Source organism: Acomys russatus, chromosome 11 (genome assembly GCF_903995435.1).
Source record: "Acomys russatus chromosome 11, mAcoRus1.1, whole genome shotgun sequence".
Taxonomy (NCBI): Eukaryota; Metazoa; Chordata; class Mammalia; order Rodentia; family Muridae; genus Acomys; species Acomys russatus.
Genome location: NC_067147.1, coordinates 30,158,565 through 30,172,135, shown reverse-complemented (window position 1 = coordinate 30,172,135; position 13,571 = coordinate 30,158,565). Strand labels below are relative to the sequence as shown.

The 13,571-nt window shown below is 45.7% G+C and overlaps 1 protein-coding gene across 1 annotated transcript in view; it reads right to left on the bottom strand.

Annotated features, from left to right (window-relative positions):
* Dst (dystonin) overlaps positions 1–13,571 on the bottom strand; it is a 405,110-nt gene that overhangs the window by 57,818 nt on the left and 333,721 nt on the right. The window contains exons 63-71 of the mRNA XM_051153028.1: positions 12,755–12,925; positions 9,230–9,396; positions 7,210–7,369; positions 6,669–6,995; positions 6,038–6,122; positions 4,832–5,073; positions 3,861–4,067; positions 336–455; positions 37–144 (exon numbers count right to left, since the gene is read on the bottom strand). Coding sequence (XP_051008985.1) covers positions 37–144; positions 336–455; positions 3,861–4,067; positions 4,832–5,073; positions 6,038–6,122; positions 6,669–6,995; positions 7,210–7,369; positions 9,230–9,396; positions 12,755–12,925 — 1,587 coding nt within the window. The remainder of the gene's footprint in view (positions 1–36; positions 145–335; positions 456–3,860; positions 4,068–4,831; positions 5,074–6,037; positions 6,123–6,668; positions 6,996–7,209; positions 7,370–9,229; positions 9,397–12,754; positions 12,926–13,571) is intronic.

Sequence of the window (13,571 nt, the reverse complement as noted above, 5' to 3'; positions counted from 1 at the left end):
GGCTCGCTGTCTGGCATACAGACCATGATGTGATACCTTCATTGACTTCTCCTCCTCTTCGCTGGATGCGGTCATGATTTTATGCCCAGATTTAACAAGTTCATCAATAATGTCCTTGTGTCTCAAAATATCCATGGTGAAAGCCTGTGATTTACCAGACAAAGACAAAATACAAAGAAAAGTGTGGGACTCAGTGAAGGCAGACAGGCCACGTGGCTGAAAATAGCAAATTCTACTGACAGGGTCTTGGAAAGTAAAACCATGTGATTTTATTTTCTAGACTTGGAGCCTGGCAGCACATAGTTTGGACAGAAACTGAAAATGTATTTCTTCACCTTTTGAACCTGCAGCTGAGCAGAAGTCTGGTCTTGCTCAAGCCTAATGTCATCCAGAGACGCTAATTTCTTCTCTGTTTCAGTAATCCAGGACAGCTCAGCATCTGCTGCTTGGTCAAACTGAACAAAAGATAATAATTAGGTCAGCAAGTTCCCGTGGCTGGTGCCAGAAAAAGTACCCATTTACGTTGCTTCCAAGTACCCCCTTTCCCTAACTGAGGACTCTCAGTTTCTCTTCTCATGGCGTCCTAAAATGAATCCCTGAGTAACCGAGCAATAGAGAGAAAAGGACTCTGGGCGCACACTCTCATGCTGTGCTGTACCATGACGGCACAGTAAGGAAGTAAGGACGGGCTGGCTTCATGGCCTCCTTTTCGTGTGTCTGAGATTCCCAGTGTTAACGGATGTGGAAGTTGACAATTAGATGCTATTTTAAATGATTATTTTTCCCCTGTGACTTTAGTTGTCAGATGGACAGGTAGCACCGTGCCTTCAAAGAACAGGGCTCCTTGATAATAAAAGAATTAAATATTCCCATTTCTTTATTGTATATGTTTATATGTAAATGTATGTGTAAATATCTATATCTGCCTATGAAGAACATAGTCAATTCATGCACAACTTGTAAACATCCCCAGTAGGGCATTAAACATACACAAGGTCATCCTTAAATGCTCATCATCACAACAGTAACTCATAGCGTAGCAGGACATTTTAAAGCGCAAAATGAACAGAGAAGATTAAAATCTAGAGTTACTATTGCTGGCTATTTAGTGGCTTTCCTCCCAAGAAACTGGGAAACTCAGACTTGTAAAATACAATATAATTTCAAAATCCTACTTTTTCGTTTATTATGACTGCTCCCCATATTTTTTTGTTTCTATCCCATTGTGTAAGGACAGAAGAGGAAGAAGAGTGCAAGCATTGTTCATAGTGTTCTACATCAGATGAACTCTCAAGGCCACTCTGACCTGAGCAGGGATCAGAAGCTGGGTGAGGGACACTGTCACGGCCAAAGAGAAGTGTGTGAAAGCCTCTGCTGGACGGATTCAAGGGAAATGGATGCTGCAGCCTGGCTGACCCAGAGCTGCCTCAATGCCCCACTTTCCATGAGGAGCTGGAAATGCAAGTGGGGGGAAAAGCAGGGTAACTAGGTGAGAAAAGAGAAGGGTGGGGCTGAAAAGCAATTTGGAAACTAACTCTACTCTAAAGCCTCTACATTAAACAACGTGTCTACAATGTACACGCATGAGAAAAAAGAACAGCCCGAGGTTTCTTCATTCCAAGGTAAGTCTAACTAAAAATCACAGGCATGTCACACAGACATGCAATATGAAGGTCAGGGTGGAGTGCCTTGGACCTTGGGTTCTGAGGATCAACACCCAAGTGTGACACGCTTTCTGATACTACTCTGTGCCTCGCCTGCCTGAGTTCAGGTACAGAACAGACAGCAGCCCAGACACACCAATGGATGCAGACACAGCCCCAGGAGACTCTGTTGTCTCCAGCAAAAGGGCGTGGGAAGGGGCAGTCTGGCTAGGCAGAAAACGGAGAATCCTATTCCAAGCCAATCAAAAGCCACAGAGGGAAGTGGTGGCCCCGCCCACTCATCCCGAGAGAGGCAGCCTGAAGAGCCTAGGATTTCACCCTTAAGACAATGATGCTAATGTCTCCTTCAGGATGACGTTAAGCAGGGGCCAACGCTTTATTCCCACTGGCTCAGTGAAGTGCCTTCCTACAGTGCAAATGGAGGGCAGTGTGGAGTCCGGACTTTGTTGGACCAGGTAGTAAAACGCTCCGTTCCGGTGACTTCCTTACAGAGCGAGGAGTGGGGCTTGGTGTTAGACCATCACGACTGCCCTCACTGTGCTAACAGGAGAGAGGCTGTGCAGAGCTGGAGTGACCAGCCCTACCCAACAAAAATGAAGCACATGCCTCAGAGCCCAAGGGATCACGGGTTTTCACCTCCCCTGGCTGCACTCCCAGTTGCTTCTGCCTCATAGAAAATGGATATAGGACGATGGTATCAAAGTATAATTCCATATAAAAACCAGAAAGAGACCCATCTGCCCCTGGAGTGTTGGGATTAAAGGAATGTGCCACCATACCTGGCCAATATTATTTAAGGATGGACATTTTAATATTTTAGGTTCAAGGAAGACACTAACTTGATTACTTTTTTTTTTTTTTTAAATCTCTGGGAAAACACCTGTGGACTTTTTTTTTTTTTTTTTTTTTTTTTTTTTTAACTGTAACTGATCTGTTGTTAGTGACTGAGCACTTCAGTGCATGCGAACCAATGTGAATGCGAGCTGCAACCCAGCCTGTGTCTGTCTCACATCACTCAACTAACCGAACACAACGGCGCAGGAACATCCTGTTCCCAGAGGACCGAGTATTTGTGTGGTTACTCAGAGAAGGCTTGGGTGCCATCCCTGAGATGTTCAAATACAGTTAATGAAAAAAGTATTTAAAAATAGCTCTATAAACCTCACAAATAAAATATAAACCCAACTTTCCTACAACAACGAGGCATACAAATTCCTGCAAACTGTAGAACAGGCGGGCAAACACATTCCTCAGGCATGAATGCCCCTCACAGAAGTTTCCTAGGCAGGAAAATACCATGGTCTCCCATGGGCCTTTGCGATCCTCAACCATTGTGCTAAAGTCAGGCGAGAGCGTGAGGTTTTAGAACCTAGAGATTATGGTTTGCACAGGGCCAGAAGAGCAGCTTTGGGGCCTCCCTCCCACAGGCTGTGTGTGCTTCTTGCCTTTGCCTGGTGGGACTGAAGAGGTCAGTCACACATCTCCCGTTGGAGGTACCCTACAAAACCATGTAACCTCCGCACAAAGTCTGCAACCCAAACATGCCGCCTTGAGGGGAACAAAGATTTCAATACAAGTTAAACTATGCACGATGCATTTCTAGTCACAGGACTGCCTTCGCTGCCCACCATTTTCCACAGGGCTGTGGCTAACAGCAGAATTCTCTAAAACTTTGCAGTAGAGACTGTGTGAGCCACAGACAGGTCAGAAACTATAATTTTTCCCCCCTTTAGTCATCTTTGGAAAAAACTCTACATCACCAAGAAAATTCTTTCCTTTCAAAAACAAAGACATTTTCACTGCTATAGCAGCAGCATGCCAATGAATGGTAGATAATGACCTACACATATCAAACTATTTACTCACAGAGATGCCAGGCGTAGTCTAGCAGAACACTAGTATGAGCGACATGCACATATGTAGACACGGAGAGCATTCTGTTTGGAAAGCAGGGCTTACCACATGTGGCAGGGTGCTGTCTGTGATGTCATGGGGGCAGGTGGCTGTTACCAACGTGCAGATTAGCAGTGCCCTAGTGCTCAGAGTAGCTCAGCCCAATTCTACTGAAACCCCCGAGTTCATTTTCTGAAGCACATCAATTAGAATGGAAATACAGCAGTCGAGGTGTCTGTTCAGGTAAAGAGCCTGGGCAGCTGGAGAACACCTGTTGCCTAGACAACAGGGCGCTGGTCCTACCTGCTGAGACCGCAGAATGGCAGCATCAATCTCTTCCACTTTCTGAGTGATGGTGTCGCTCACCAGTCGGTAGCGCTCATTGTCTTCAGCTACCATTTTCTCAAGTCCTTCTCTCGCCCTCCAGGGTACCAGTTCCAACAAAGCACTGCTCACTTCGTTAAGAGAATCCAGTAAGGCCTTGTTGCTCTTAACTTCTTTTTTCAGTTCCTTGAAGGCATACAAAGCTATAGGTGAACATTTGGGCAGGCTCTCCCCTCTGCTCTCAGGGGGTCCTTCGCTAGCTGACAAGGCTGTGCTTCACCCGGTTAGTTCCAGCTGAGCTAAATAAACTTATGTTATTTATAGCTATTTTTTTTTTTTTTTTTCAAAAACGAAAGTATTTTTCCAGAGAGGTTTGGAGAACAGTTCATTTGTCAACATGGCAACGGTTTTATCTTTGAGATGGAAAATAAATAGTTACAATTTGGAAAAGAAACAGGCTCGAGCAAGTTAACACGTAAGTGATCAGGTGACAGAAGTAGAATGAGGAGGCTGTTCCAGCTAAGAGGAGCATGGCCTGCAGTGGGGACATGCTGGTGTCACCAGCGCAGCCTGGCCATGTCCTCTCGCCGCTATGGGAACCACAGCTGACATGCCTAGAGAGCTCAGAAGGGCACTTGTACTTTTGTGATGTTGCCAGAAAAAAAAATTCCCTTGCTCTACCCTAGGATAGAGACATTTTTCCAACCAAATTACCCCTCTGAAACAACGACTGTCTTCTTTTTCTGTTTTTCCTTCTTCATTATTTTATCTTGGGCAGGAAACTTTACCCTCAGTCACATGACTCTTAAAGTAAACTACATTCCTCGTCTGAACAGTCAACTTACTACCTGTTTTCTACCAGGCCTCGCCCACCAAGGCAACTGCAAATTGGAACCCTCACGGACACACCCTTCGTAGGTAACAAGTGCGAGAGACGCACAAACGCGTACTTTCTGTCTCTCTTGGACCTGGCTTGCGGCTTCTCCTTTGACAACCTGGGTCTCGTAGGAGAGCAACTCCACCTCCACCCTGTCCAGCCAGTTGCAAAGCTCCTTGTGCATGGACTGCAGCTGTTCGGCGAGCTGTAGAGCGTGTTCCAGAGTCTTTGCTACGTTGGCACTCAACCTGGTGATGTCTTTGTACCTTGCTTTAATGGCTTCCAATTTATCTTGGATTATTAAGACTTCATCACCTAAAATTTCAAAAGACGTGTTATTTCTTATGGGAAGGATAAAAAGGGAGAGGTGGAGAGTTTCTTCGGATACTACTCATGATGTGTTTTAGGGGACACGAGGAGACATTTTCTAAAGATGATCTGACCCAAAAGATGCTCTTACTCCTTCGCCAGGATTGCTAGCCATCACATTATCGCTAAAAATAGAACTGCAAATGGGAAGGAGCTTCAAGTTATGTGAAATGCTTTATTTGACATACAAAGCTTTCTGTCTTTGGATAACAAGGGCTAAAACTACCAGCGTTCAGGTCACTGATGTCATGGCTTACAAGGCAGGTTACGTCAGGCAGGATATTCAAGCTGCCTGTGCTTACTCATCATTAGTCACTTTCCCACTTCCGGGGGGGAGGGGGTCCTTATCTGCCTCTACTTCCTTTTCCTGCCCTCAGCTGCCAACTTCTAACTCAAAGTTCTAGATCTTTATTGCATGTCTTTAACCATAAATAAATGGTAACTGCTTCATGAGCACACACACGCTGACAGAGGTAAGAACTTTCCTGTAGCTGTGCATCTGCTTTCTTAGTGACTCAAGCTTGGAGCAATGAAATCTGTGGACTACCTTAACAAGCATTGCTGCAATGCAATTTACCTTAAGAAAACAAAACAAAAGAGCTCCCTAAACCCACGTATTCATTAGTCTTCCGACAGCGGGAAACAGACAAATGTAGCCACGGCGCAGGCTTCTCCGGCCAGCTCCCATGCCGAAAGCTTTATGCTATGAGTAATGCACAGTGTCCACCAAGGACTCAAGTGAGATCACATCCAAAGCCCTCTTGGCTGACCTTCAAGGCACTCTGCAGGATGAAGTCTTAGAGCTGCCTCAAAAACCAGAAAGTGCTTTGTCTTTCTGGCCTCGGCCTTGACGTGGCATGGCAGCACTGCAGAACGCTTGCCTGTGGTAACTCGCGTGGAGGCATCTCACCTGTGGTTTGCTTGAGCAGTTCTAAGCCATTCAGCAGGGCCTGATCTACATCCTGTTTCCTGAGGAGGATGTCTTTTCGTAGAACCTGAAAACACAGGTACCATTTGTATGGAAGCCAGGGGGGCAGAGATCACATTCGAACCAGCGACAGCACTCCCTAACCTCAGAGAACTCTTACTGGGCTCTATGGGCGCAGATCTGCAGAAACACCTAACACTTTAACACGTCCGTCACCGTGGCCACTCCCTCTCTCCACCCGTGTTCTGTGCCCTGAGCCGATCTAACTCAAGTCACAGCACTCCCATGTCAGAAAACCCCGAGGGTCTTATAAAAATGTGGAGGTCCTGGTTCACTACAGGTCCTTGAGTACAACAGCAATCATACTTAGTAAGCTTGGAAAAGGCCACCTAAATGGATAAATTCAAACTCAGGCCATTAAAAGTACCCTGTCAGCACAAGGAAGAGTCTACTGCAAGTACAGTGAAGACACGAATCATAATAGACAGCGAAATAATATATAACTAATAAAAATAAATAAAATTAACAACAACTGAGAGGACAAAAATGACAAAAAAAAAAAAAAAAAAAAAAAAAAAAAAAGGAAAAACGAAAAGAAAATAAATGAAGATACCCGAAGTTCAGACTGCTGCTGCCACAGGGCCTCGGGGCCGTGGTCCTGGACTGACAGCTTGCTCAGTCGGCCATGTACTTCATTCAGCCAGTTCATCAGCTCAACTTCATCTTCCCCAAAGATCTTAGCATTGCACAGGGCCTGCTGGAGGAGCTCAGACCTGCTGTGACTTTTCTCTTGAATCTCAAAGTACCACACTTGAGAGAAGTCTAGTTTACTCTGCACCAGATCTTTATCCTCCCTGGAGCTCAGAACCTTTAGGGACTGGCCAATGCTAACCGCCTGGTGTAAATGTTTATTGTGATTGACGATGTCATCTTCTAAAACCTAAACAAGAGTTCCAGAAAGGAAACAGAAACAAAACAAAAACAAAAAGGAATGGACAAATGAAAACGGAAACAGAACCAAAAGGATGACTTTTAAAACAGATTTAGTTTCGCAATGATGCATGATATTAAACAAACACATGTCACAAAACAAAACAAAACAAAAAGTGGAATAACTAAGAAACCGAGCCTCATGGTCACATGACACGTCTTACTTTGTGCTGTGCAATCTGCTCCTCCAGCTTCGGTGCCTGCGTTCCTATTGGCTCCGAGTTCGCTAGCCTCTTCTCTATGGCTGTGAGCCACTCATTCAGCGGCTCCAAGGTCTCATGAAACTCCTGAGCTACCACCGAGATGCCTTCCAGCTGACGGTTCCTAGATGTTTGCCGAGATGAAGGTCAGTTAGGGGCGGACACTGTGCAAAACCATCAGCCAAGATGTTCTGTCACACCCCTTCCATTCTGTTCTAAACAGCCTCACGCAAGCCATCTGAGGCTAAACTTTAGCCCATGGATATTTAAAGTGTTAAAACAGCCCTCACCAAAACAAAATTAAACAAGGTCTTCTCAAGTCTCCTGAATATCACAAAGAGTAAAAGCCACCTCCCCTGAGAATATGCCCCTCAGTTGTAACCTTTTTCTTTTTTAAGATTTATTTATTTATTATTATATATACAATGCTCTGCCTGCATATACACCTGCAGGCCAGAAGATCTCATTATAGATGGTTGTGAGCCACCATGTGGTTGCTGGGAATTGAACTCAGGACCTCTGGAAGAGCAGTCAGTCAGTGCTCTTAACCATTAAGCCATCTCTCCAGCCCCAAAGTTGTAACGGGTTTTAAAGGCAGCAGCAATACTAAGGATGACAAGAACCACTGCTGAAGACACATTTTACGCCTGGCCTTGCTATACGTACGCTAACTATGAATTTCAGTAGGAGCGACAGCTGCTCAAGTTGGTTCTAACAAGATGGTCAGAAGTGGATTGTAAAACCTGAAGACTGCTACGTCATAAAAATACAGTACCAGTGTACTTGTCAAAGCAATCATTAGTACTTTGTGGACTTAAATGTCAAAAATAGAGTTGCTCAGATTTATTTACAAGGTAATGTACTTTGAGCATCACAGGGCTGTAGTAGTGCATCCAAGTATCCCTTCTGTTTCTGTTGTTTCCCTCCAGGCTCCTGATGGGGCTGGTCCATGGCAGGGCTTCTGACTCATCAGCCAAGATGTGGGCCCTCTGTTGATATCTAGCTGTTGCCCTAGCTTCCTAACATTTTTTTTTTTTTTTTTTAAATAGAGAATACTATGATCTGGGAAATGAGCTTCCTATCAAGGTAAGAGGATTTATAGGAATTGGCAGCGAGAACAAAATACAATCTCCGTGTCTTTTTTCTTTCTTTTTTCTTTTGAGACAGAGTCTTATTATGTAGCCTTGGCTGGCCTTGCATGCTATGGAGATCCAGGTGGCCTATAACTCACAGATATCCACCTGCCTCTGCTTTCCGGGTGCTGAAACTAAATGTGTGTGCCACTGCACCCAGCTCCATGACATTGTATTGCAAATTATTAGCTCATGACAGTTAAAAGCCTTCCTCCTCCTCCTCTGGAGAGGCAGGAATTATGTAGTCCAGCTATTTTACTGTCAGCCCAACCACTCTGGGTGACCACCCTCTCATGTGGCTGCTCCTGGTTGGCACCAAGCAAAGTAGTATCACTGCCGACGGGATGTGCTGCACTGACTGTGACTCTGAAATAAAAGACCCCAAGCAAGAGCCCAGGAGAGCCATGCTCTAGCCTTCCCTTGTATCTTTAAGGAGGGAGAGAACTTCCCACTGTTTCACTCCTTCCAAGCCAACTCCTCCCTTAAAACATGGCTATCACTTCGCTGCCTCCAAACTTCCTCCTCCGATGCTTTCATCTCATCATACCCTGGATCTTTTCATGAAGGCATTGTTTTTTTCAGTGGCTTTGAGTCTATTAGTGTGCACCTATCTGGGCGCAGAGGTGATCTGTCTCGCTCATCCTTATAACCCAACAGGGAGCTCTGCACCTGTTGCACGGTAGGTGGAGAATGATTGTGTAACACACAAATGAACGCATTACCCTCAAGGCAAATGCTTTCTTAGTGAGCAGGGATGTGGCTGGTGGCTACAGGACACCAGAAGAATGAGGAGTGATGCTCCCCCCTCCCCCGCAAGCCCTGTTGCCCGGGAAACGGGAGCATGGCAGTACCTTGCTTCAGCTCTGCTGAGCAGCGCTTCCCATCTACTGTCCAGCAGGCTCAGCTGCCTCGAAAGCTTCACTCTGTCTGCAGGCTCCGCCGACGCGGCGATTTTCTCTCCTTCTCGTTTGATCACCTCCACAGTAGACTTCCGGTCTTCCAGCAGCCTCTGCAGAAGCTTCAGACAAAACAGTCAGGAGTTTAGAAGGCAGAAGAATAAATATAAAGAAAATGTATCTTTGTCCACTTTTCCTAAGAAACATATATTTTGCATGGATATACATGAGGAAAAAAATAAGAAGTAGGGTTTAAAAAAAAAATTCTATTTGGGGCCAATGAGATGGTATAGGTGGCTTGCCCACCCAGCTGACGGCCTGAGTTTGATCCCTGGGACTTTTCACGGTGGAAGGGGTGAACTAGCTATTACAATTTGTCCTATGGTCTCCACAAGCATGCTGCAGCACACACAGGCCATATAAAGAAATAAATGTCATTTTTAAAAACTTTTTTTTAAAAAAGAGAGAAAGCATTCGGTTGAATGATTAGTTACTGCAGTGTCAGACACCGAGGTGCAGATAAGGCCGCTGCAATCTTCATGACTGATTTAACACACAATCAAAGAGCAGAAGGAGTACTTAGGATAAGCAAACTGAACCACAGGGAAAGTACAACATCCTCCTCCTTACTCTCATGAAACAGGACTGCCCTAAGCACCCAACAGTTATCGACTCGGCCAAAATAAAAGATTTCCATAAATCCCAAGGGTTTTCAAAAGCCCTTCTCACACGAGACAACGCACTACAAGCAAGCAGGTTAAAATCAGGTCAGGCCTGTGTGGTCAGAAGGCTGCAGGGAGGCTCCTGGCTTCTCATGGGGTGGAAGCAGCATTCCAAACCCCAAGGGGCACAAAAGCTTCAGCAGAGCTCTCAGGTACCCGAAAAGAAGGGAGTGTGGGGTGAACTGGGATCTCAAGAATTGCCCAAAAGACTAGGATTTCAGGACCCGGCAGTTAAAAAGAAATTCAGTTTAAATCTGAGTGCCAGACTCAGAGTCACCATGCCTAGTCAAAGCAAATGACTCCTGAGCAGCTGTGTGCACAGGCTCTGTGTTCCAGCAATGAGATGCAGGAGGAGCTCAATAGGACGGGCCTCTGCTTCCTCACTCTGACCCTCAGAAACAGCTAAGGAGTGAACACTGAGCAGCTGCCCAGAAGTGACACGCTAAAGGAATACTCTGAGACTGAGACCACCAGGGAGGGCACGAAGGGGAACGCACACTTCCAAAGGGAACGGGTTACAGATGTTCTTGACACAGTTCAGGCTACCGTGCAAACAACGTGAAGTATGTGGTTTAGGTAGCAAGGAGAACTAATCAGATAGTTAAAAAGTTACATTTAGTGTATATGTGTGTGTGTGTGTGTGTGTGTGTGTGTGTGTGTGTGTGTGTGTGTGTGTGTGTGCGCGCGCGTGTGTGTGTGTGTGTGTGTCTGTGTGCGCAGGAGAACAACTTGTGGGAGACTGTTCTCTTCTGCTTCCGTGTGGGCTCTGAAGACAGGCCTCAGGTTGTCAGGTTTGGTGGCAAGCCCTCTACCCACTGAGCCATCTTGCCAGCTCAAGTGGGTTACTTTTGGTGAACTGGAATAGCAAAACCATTGGCAGTTAAAAAGACAAAGCCAACAGATGGATTTTATTGACTAAGCATTATTAATTATCCCCGGGAGAATAAGTTAAGTTAGAGAATGGTTATATAATTAAAACCTCCAGAGATGCCATGGATTTCCAGTGTGTTTCCTTAAGCCTCCTTTTTTTGTTGTCTGGCACTGGAGCCTGAGCTACCGCCTCATGCATCCTAGGCTAAGGCACTATGATTACATCGTGTCTCCAAGCCGCTTGCTCACTTTTAGTTTCCAGACAGGTTCCCACTGAGTTGCTCATGAGGCTGTATTCCCGGAGGCCTGGAACTTGTGACCCTCCTATCCCCTCCTGCCAAGGGGCTGGAATTACAGGCCTGAGCCACAAGGCTTAGCTTCATTTCTCATATAACTTCCTAACTGGCTAAAGTTTTCAGATCATTTTTAGAGAGCTAATATGTAATATAGAATTAAAGGAAGCAGTAAGTTGTTAAAAATCTGAGGGCAACATAGATTTTTTTTTTTAAATTTTAAACTAGCAAATATACTTATCAGTTACGACGTGATATTTTAACACATGTTTGCACTGTAGGACAATTTAACAACTACTTATCATAGCTAACACTTCCTCTGCTTACAATTTGAGTATGTGTTGAGAATATTTAAAAATCTTTTAGCAATTTTGAAATATACAGTACGTAGGGCTGGGACTATACGCTCAGTGGTTCAACACTTTCCAAGCATGGCTAAAGTCCTAGGTTCAATTCCAAGAAAAGACACACACAGAAATGTGCCCTGTATTATTAGTAGTATTTCTGCTAAATTAAGCCACGGCTAGAAAGATACATTAAAACTTGGTTAAAGGGGCTGAGGAAATGGCTCAGCAGGCACATATCCTTGCTCTACAAGCATGAGGGCCTGAGGTTGGATCCTGAGGACTCACAGAAAAAGCCAGGCAGGACTGCATGCTCCCACAGCCTTAATATTCATTCCCCAATGGGTGGTGGAGACGGTTTGCTGAACCCACTGCCAGCGAGTCGGGCTGAAGCTGTGAGCTGCTGGCTCAGTGAGAGAGCCTGTCTAGAGCAGACAAGTTGAGGAGGAGGAGACGAGGACACCTCATGTCCCGTGCCAGCCTCTGAATTCATGAGTGCTCACACATACGTACATACGTTTTTCGGTTACAATTTTTACATGTAATGAGTAATTCAATCTCAAAAAAATTAATCCACTCCCCATTTAGAGTTATACAGGAGAAATCTTGCTAATACGCCATGGGCTATGCCTTTTTGCGTGTGTCATTTCGAATCACAGCTGCTAGATCACTGGACATGTCATTCAGTGCTTCGTGTCTGGCCACTACAGCGTGGCGAACCCCACAACTGTGCACGCTGTCTCAAGCACTCCTCTGTCGATCAACGCCGGAACTCACAACGCACATTTTCCAGTATGTGTGAACTGAGGACTCGCACCGGCGGCGCTCGCTGAACTCCTGGAACCTGGTAGCGTTTAATCGGTGTGTGGACAGATCACAGGTATTTGGGCATCAACGGTATTTCTGTCCCAGTGCCACCGGTCAGCGAAGCATTTCTCAGCTGTTCTACTTAAAGCTGCTCAAACACCCCTCTATTCCAGTGTCGCCTGCCTGGACCCCTGGCTCTGGCACATCCAGAATCCCATCTCGTCCCTACTTTGAAATCACTCTAGGTTACATACTGACTTTGTTTATTGGCTTTTCACAGCTGTATCTCCTGCAGCTAGAACAATACCTTGACCAGAGTTGGCAATCAGTGAGTGTGAAACCATTACTATGACATTCTTTTAGTATAAGCGAAGAGGTACACTTTTATTGTCACTTTTAAAAAATGATCTTATATGAAACCAGATAAAACCACCACGGATTTACCTTTTGCTCCTGTATCTGGGCCTTCACCACTTTGAACTCAGCCGATGGCGGCTTTTGATTGGCCACCAGCTCCTCAGTGTCTGCCAGCCAGCTGAGCAGGGACTCCAGGGCATCCTGGAACCTTCCACAGTGCAGCAGAGCTTCCTGCAGCTGGGCCGCTCGCTGCGCCACCTGTAACATTCACGTAGCTTCAACTCATTTACTTGTTTCATTAAAAAGAGAAAGAAGGAAACCTGCCCACCAGACGCTGCTTCTCATGACTGTTTCCTAACTGGGTCACACACTTGCCCTTCCCCTCGCTCTCTGCGTATGTGTGTGCAAGTGTGCACATCCCATGGTGCTTCTCCCTCTGTTCATAACGAGATGCCATTCTTGGACTTAGCCACTGTAGCCACGGCAAGTGGAGCACAACTATACACTTGGCAGCCAGGTCTAGGGTAATGGTAATGGAGCTAGTGACACTCCCTGGGGAGGTCTGGAGAGCCTATCCTGGGATTCCCACCATTACTTCATCCCCCAGATGCAAGTGGTCTCAGGTGAAGCTGAACTGTATAAGAGAGAGGTAAATGCCATCCAAGATGGGGTGGGTCTCCCTAGTGACTTAGTTATGTAGGGGGTCACCCATGCTCTAGTACATAACCCCGCTCTTGTACCCAATAAACTCATTGGTCTCATCAAGGTGGACTTTGGCGAAACAGCCCACTGGTCTGTTGTTAATGCCCATCTGGGTGATTGGATGTTCACCTGCATCTCCCCAAGAAAGGCTAACACAAAAGGGAGGCTGTATCCCTACAAGCCGGAGTCAGCACAGGGCCAT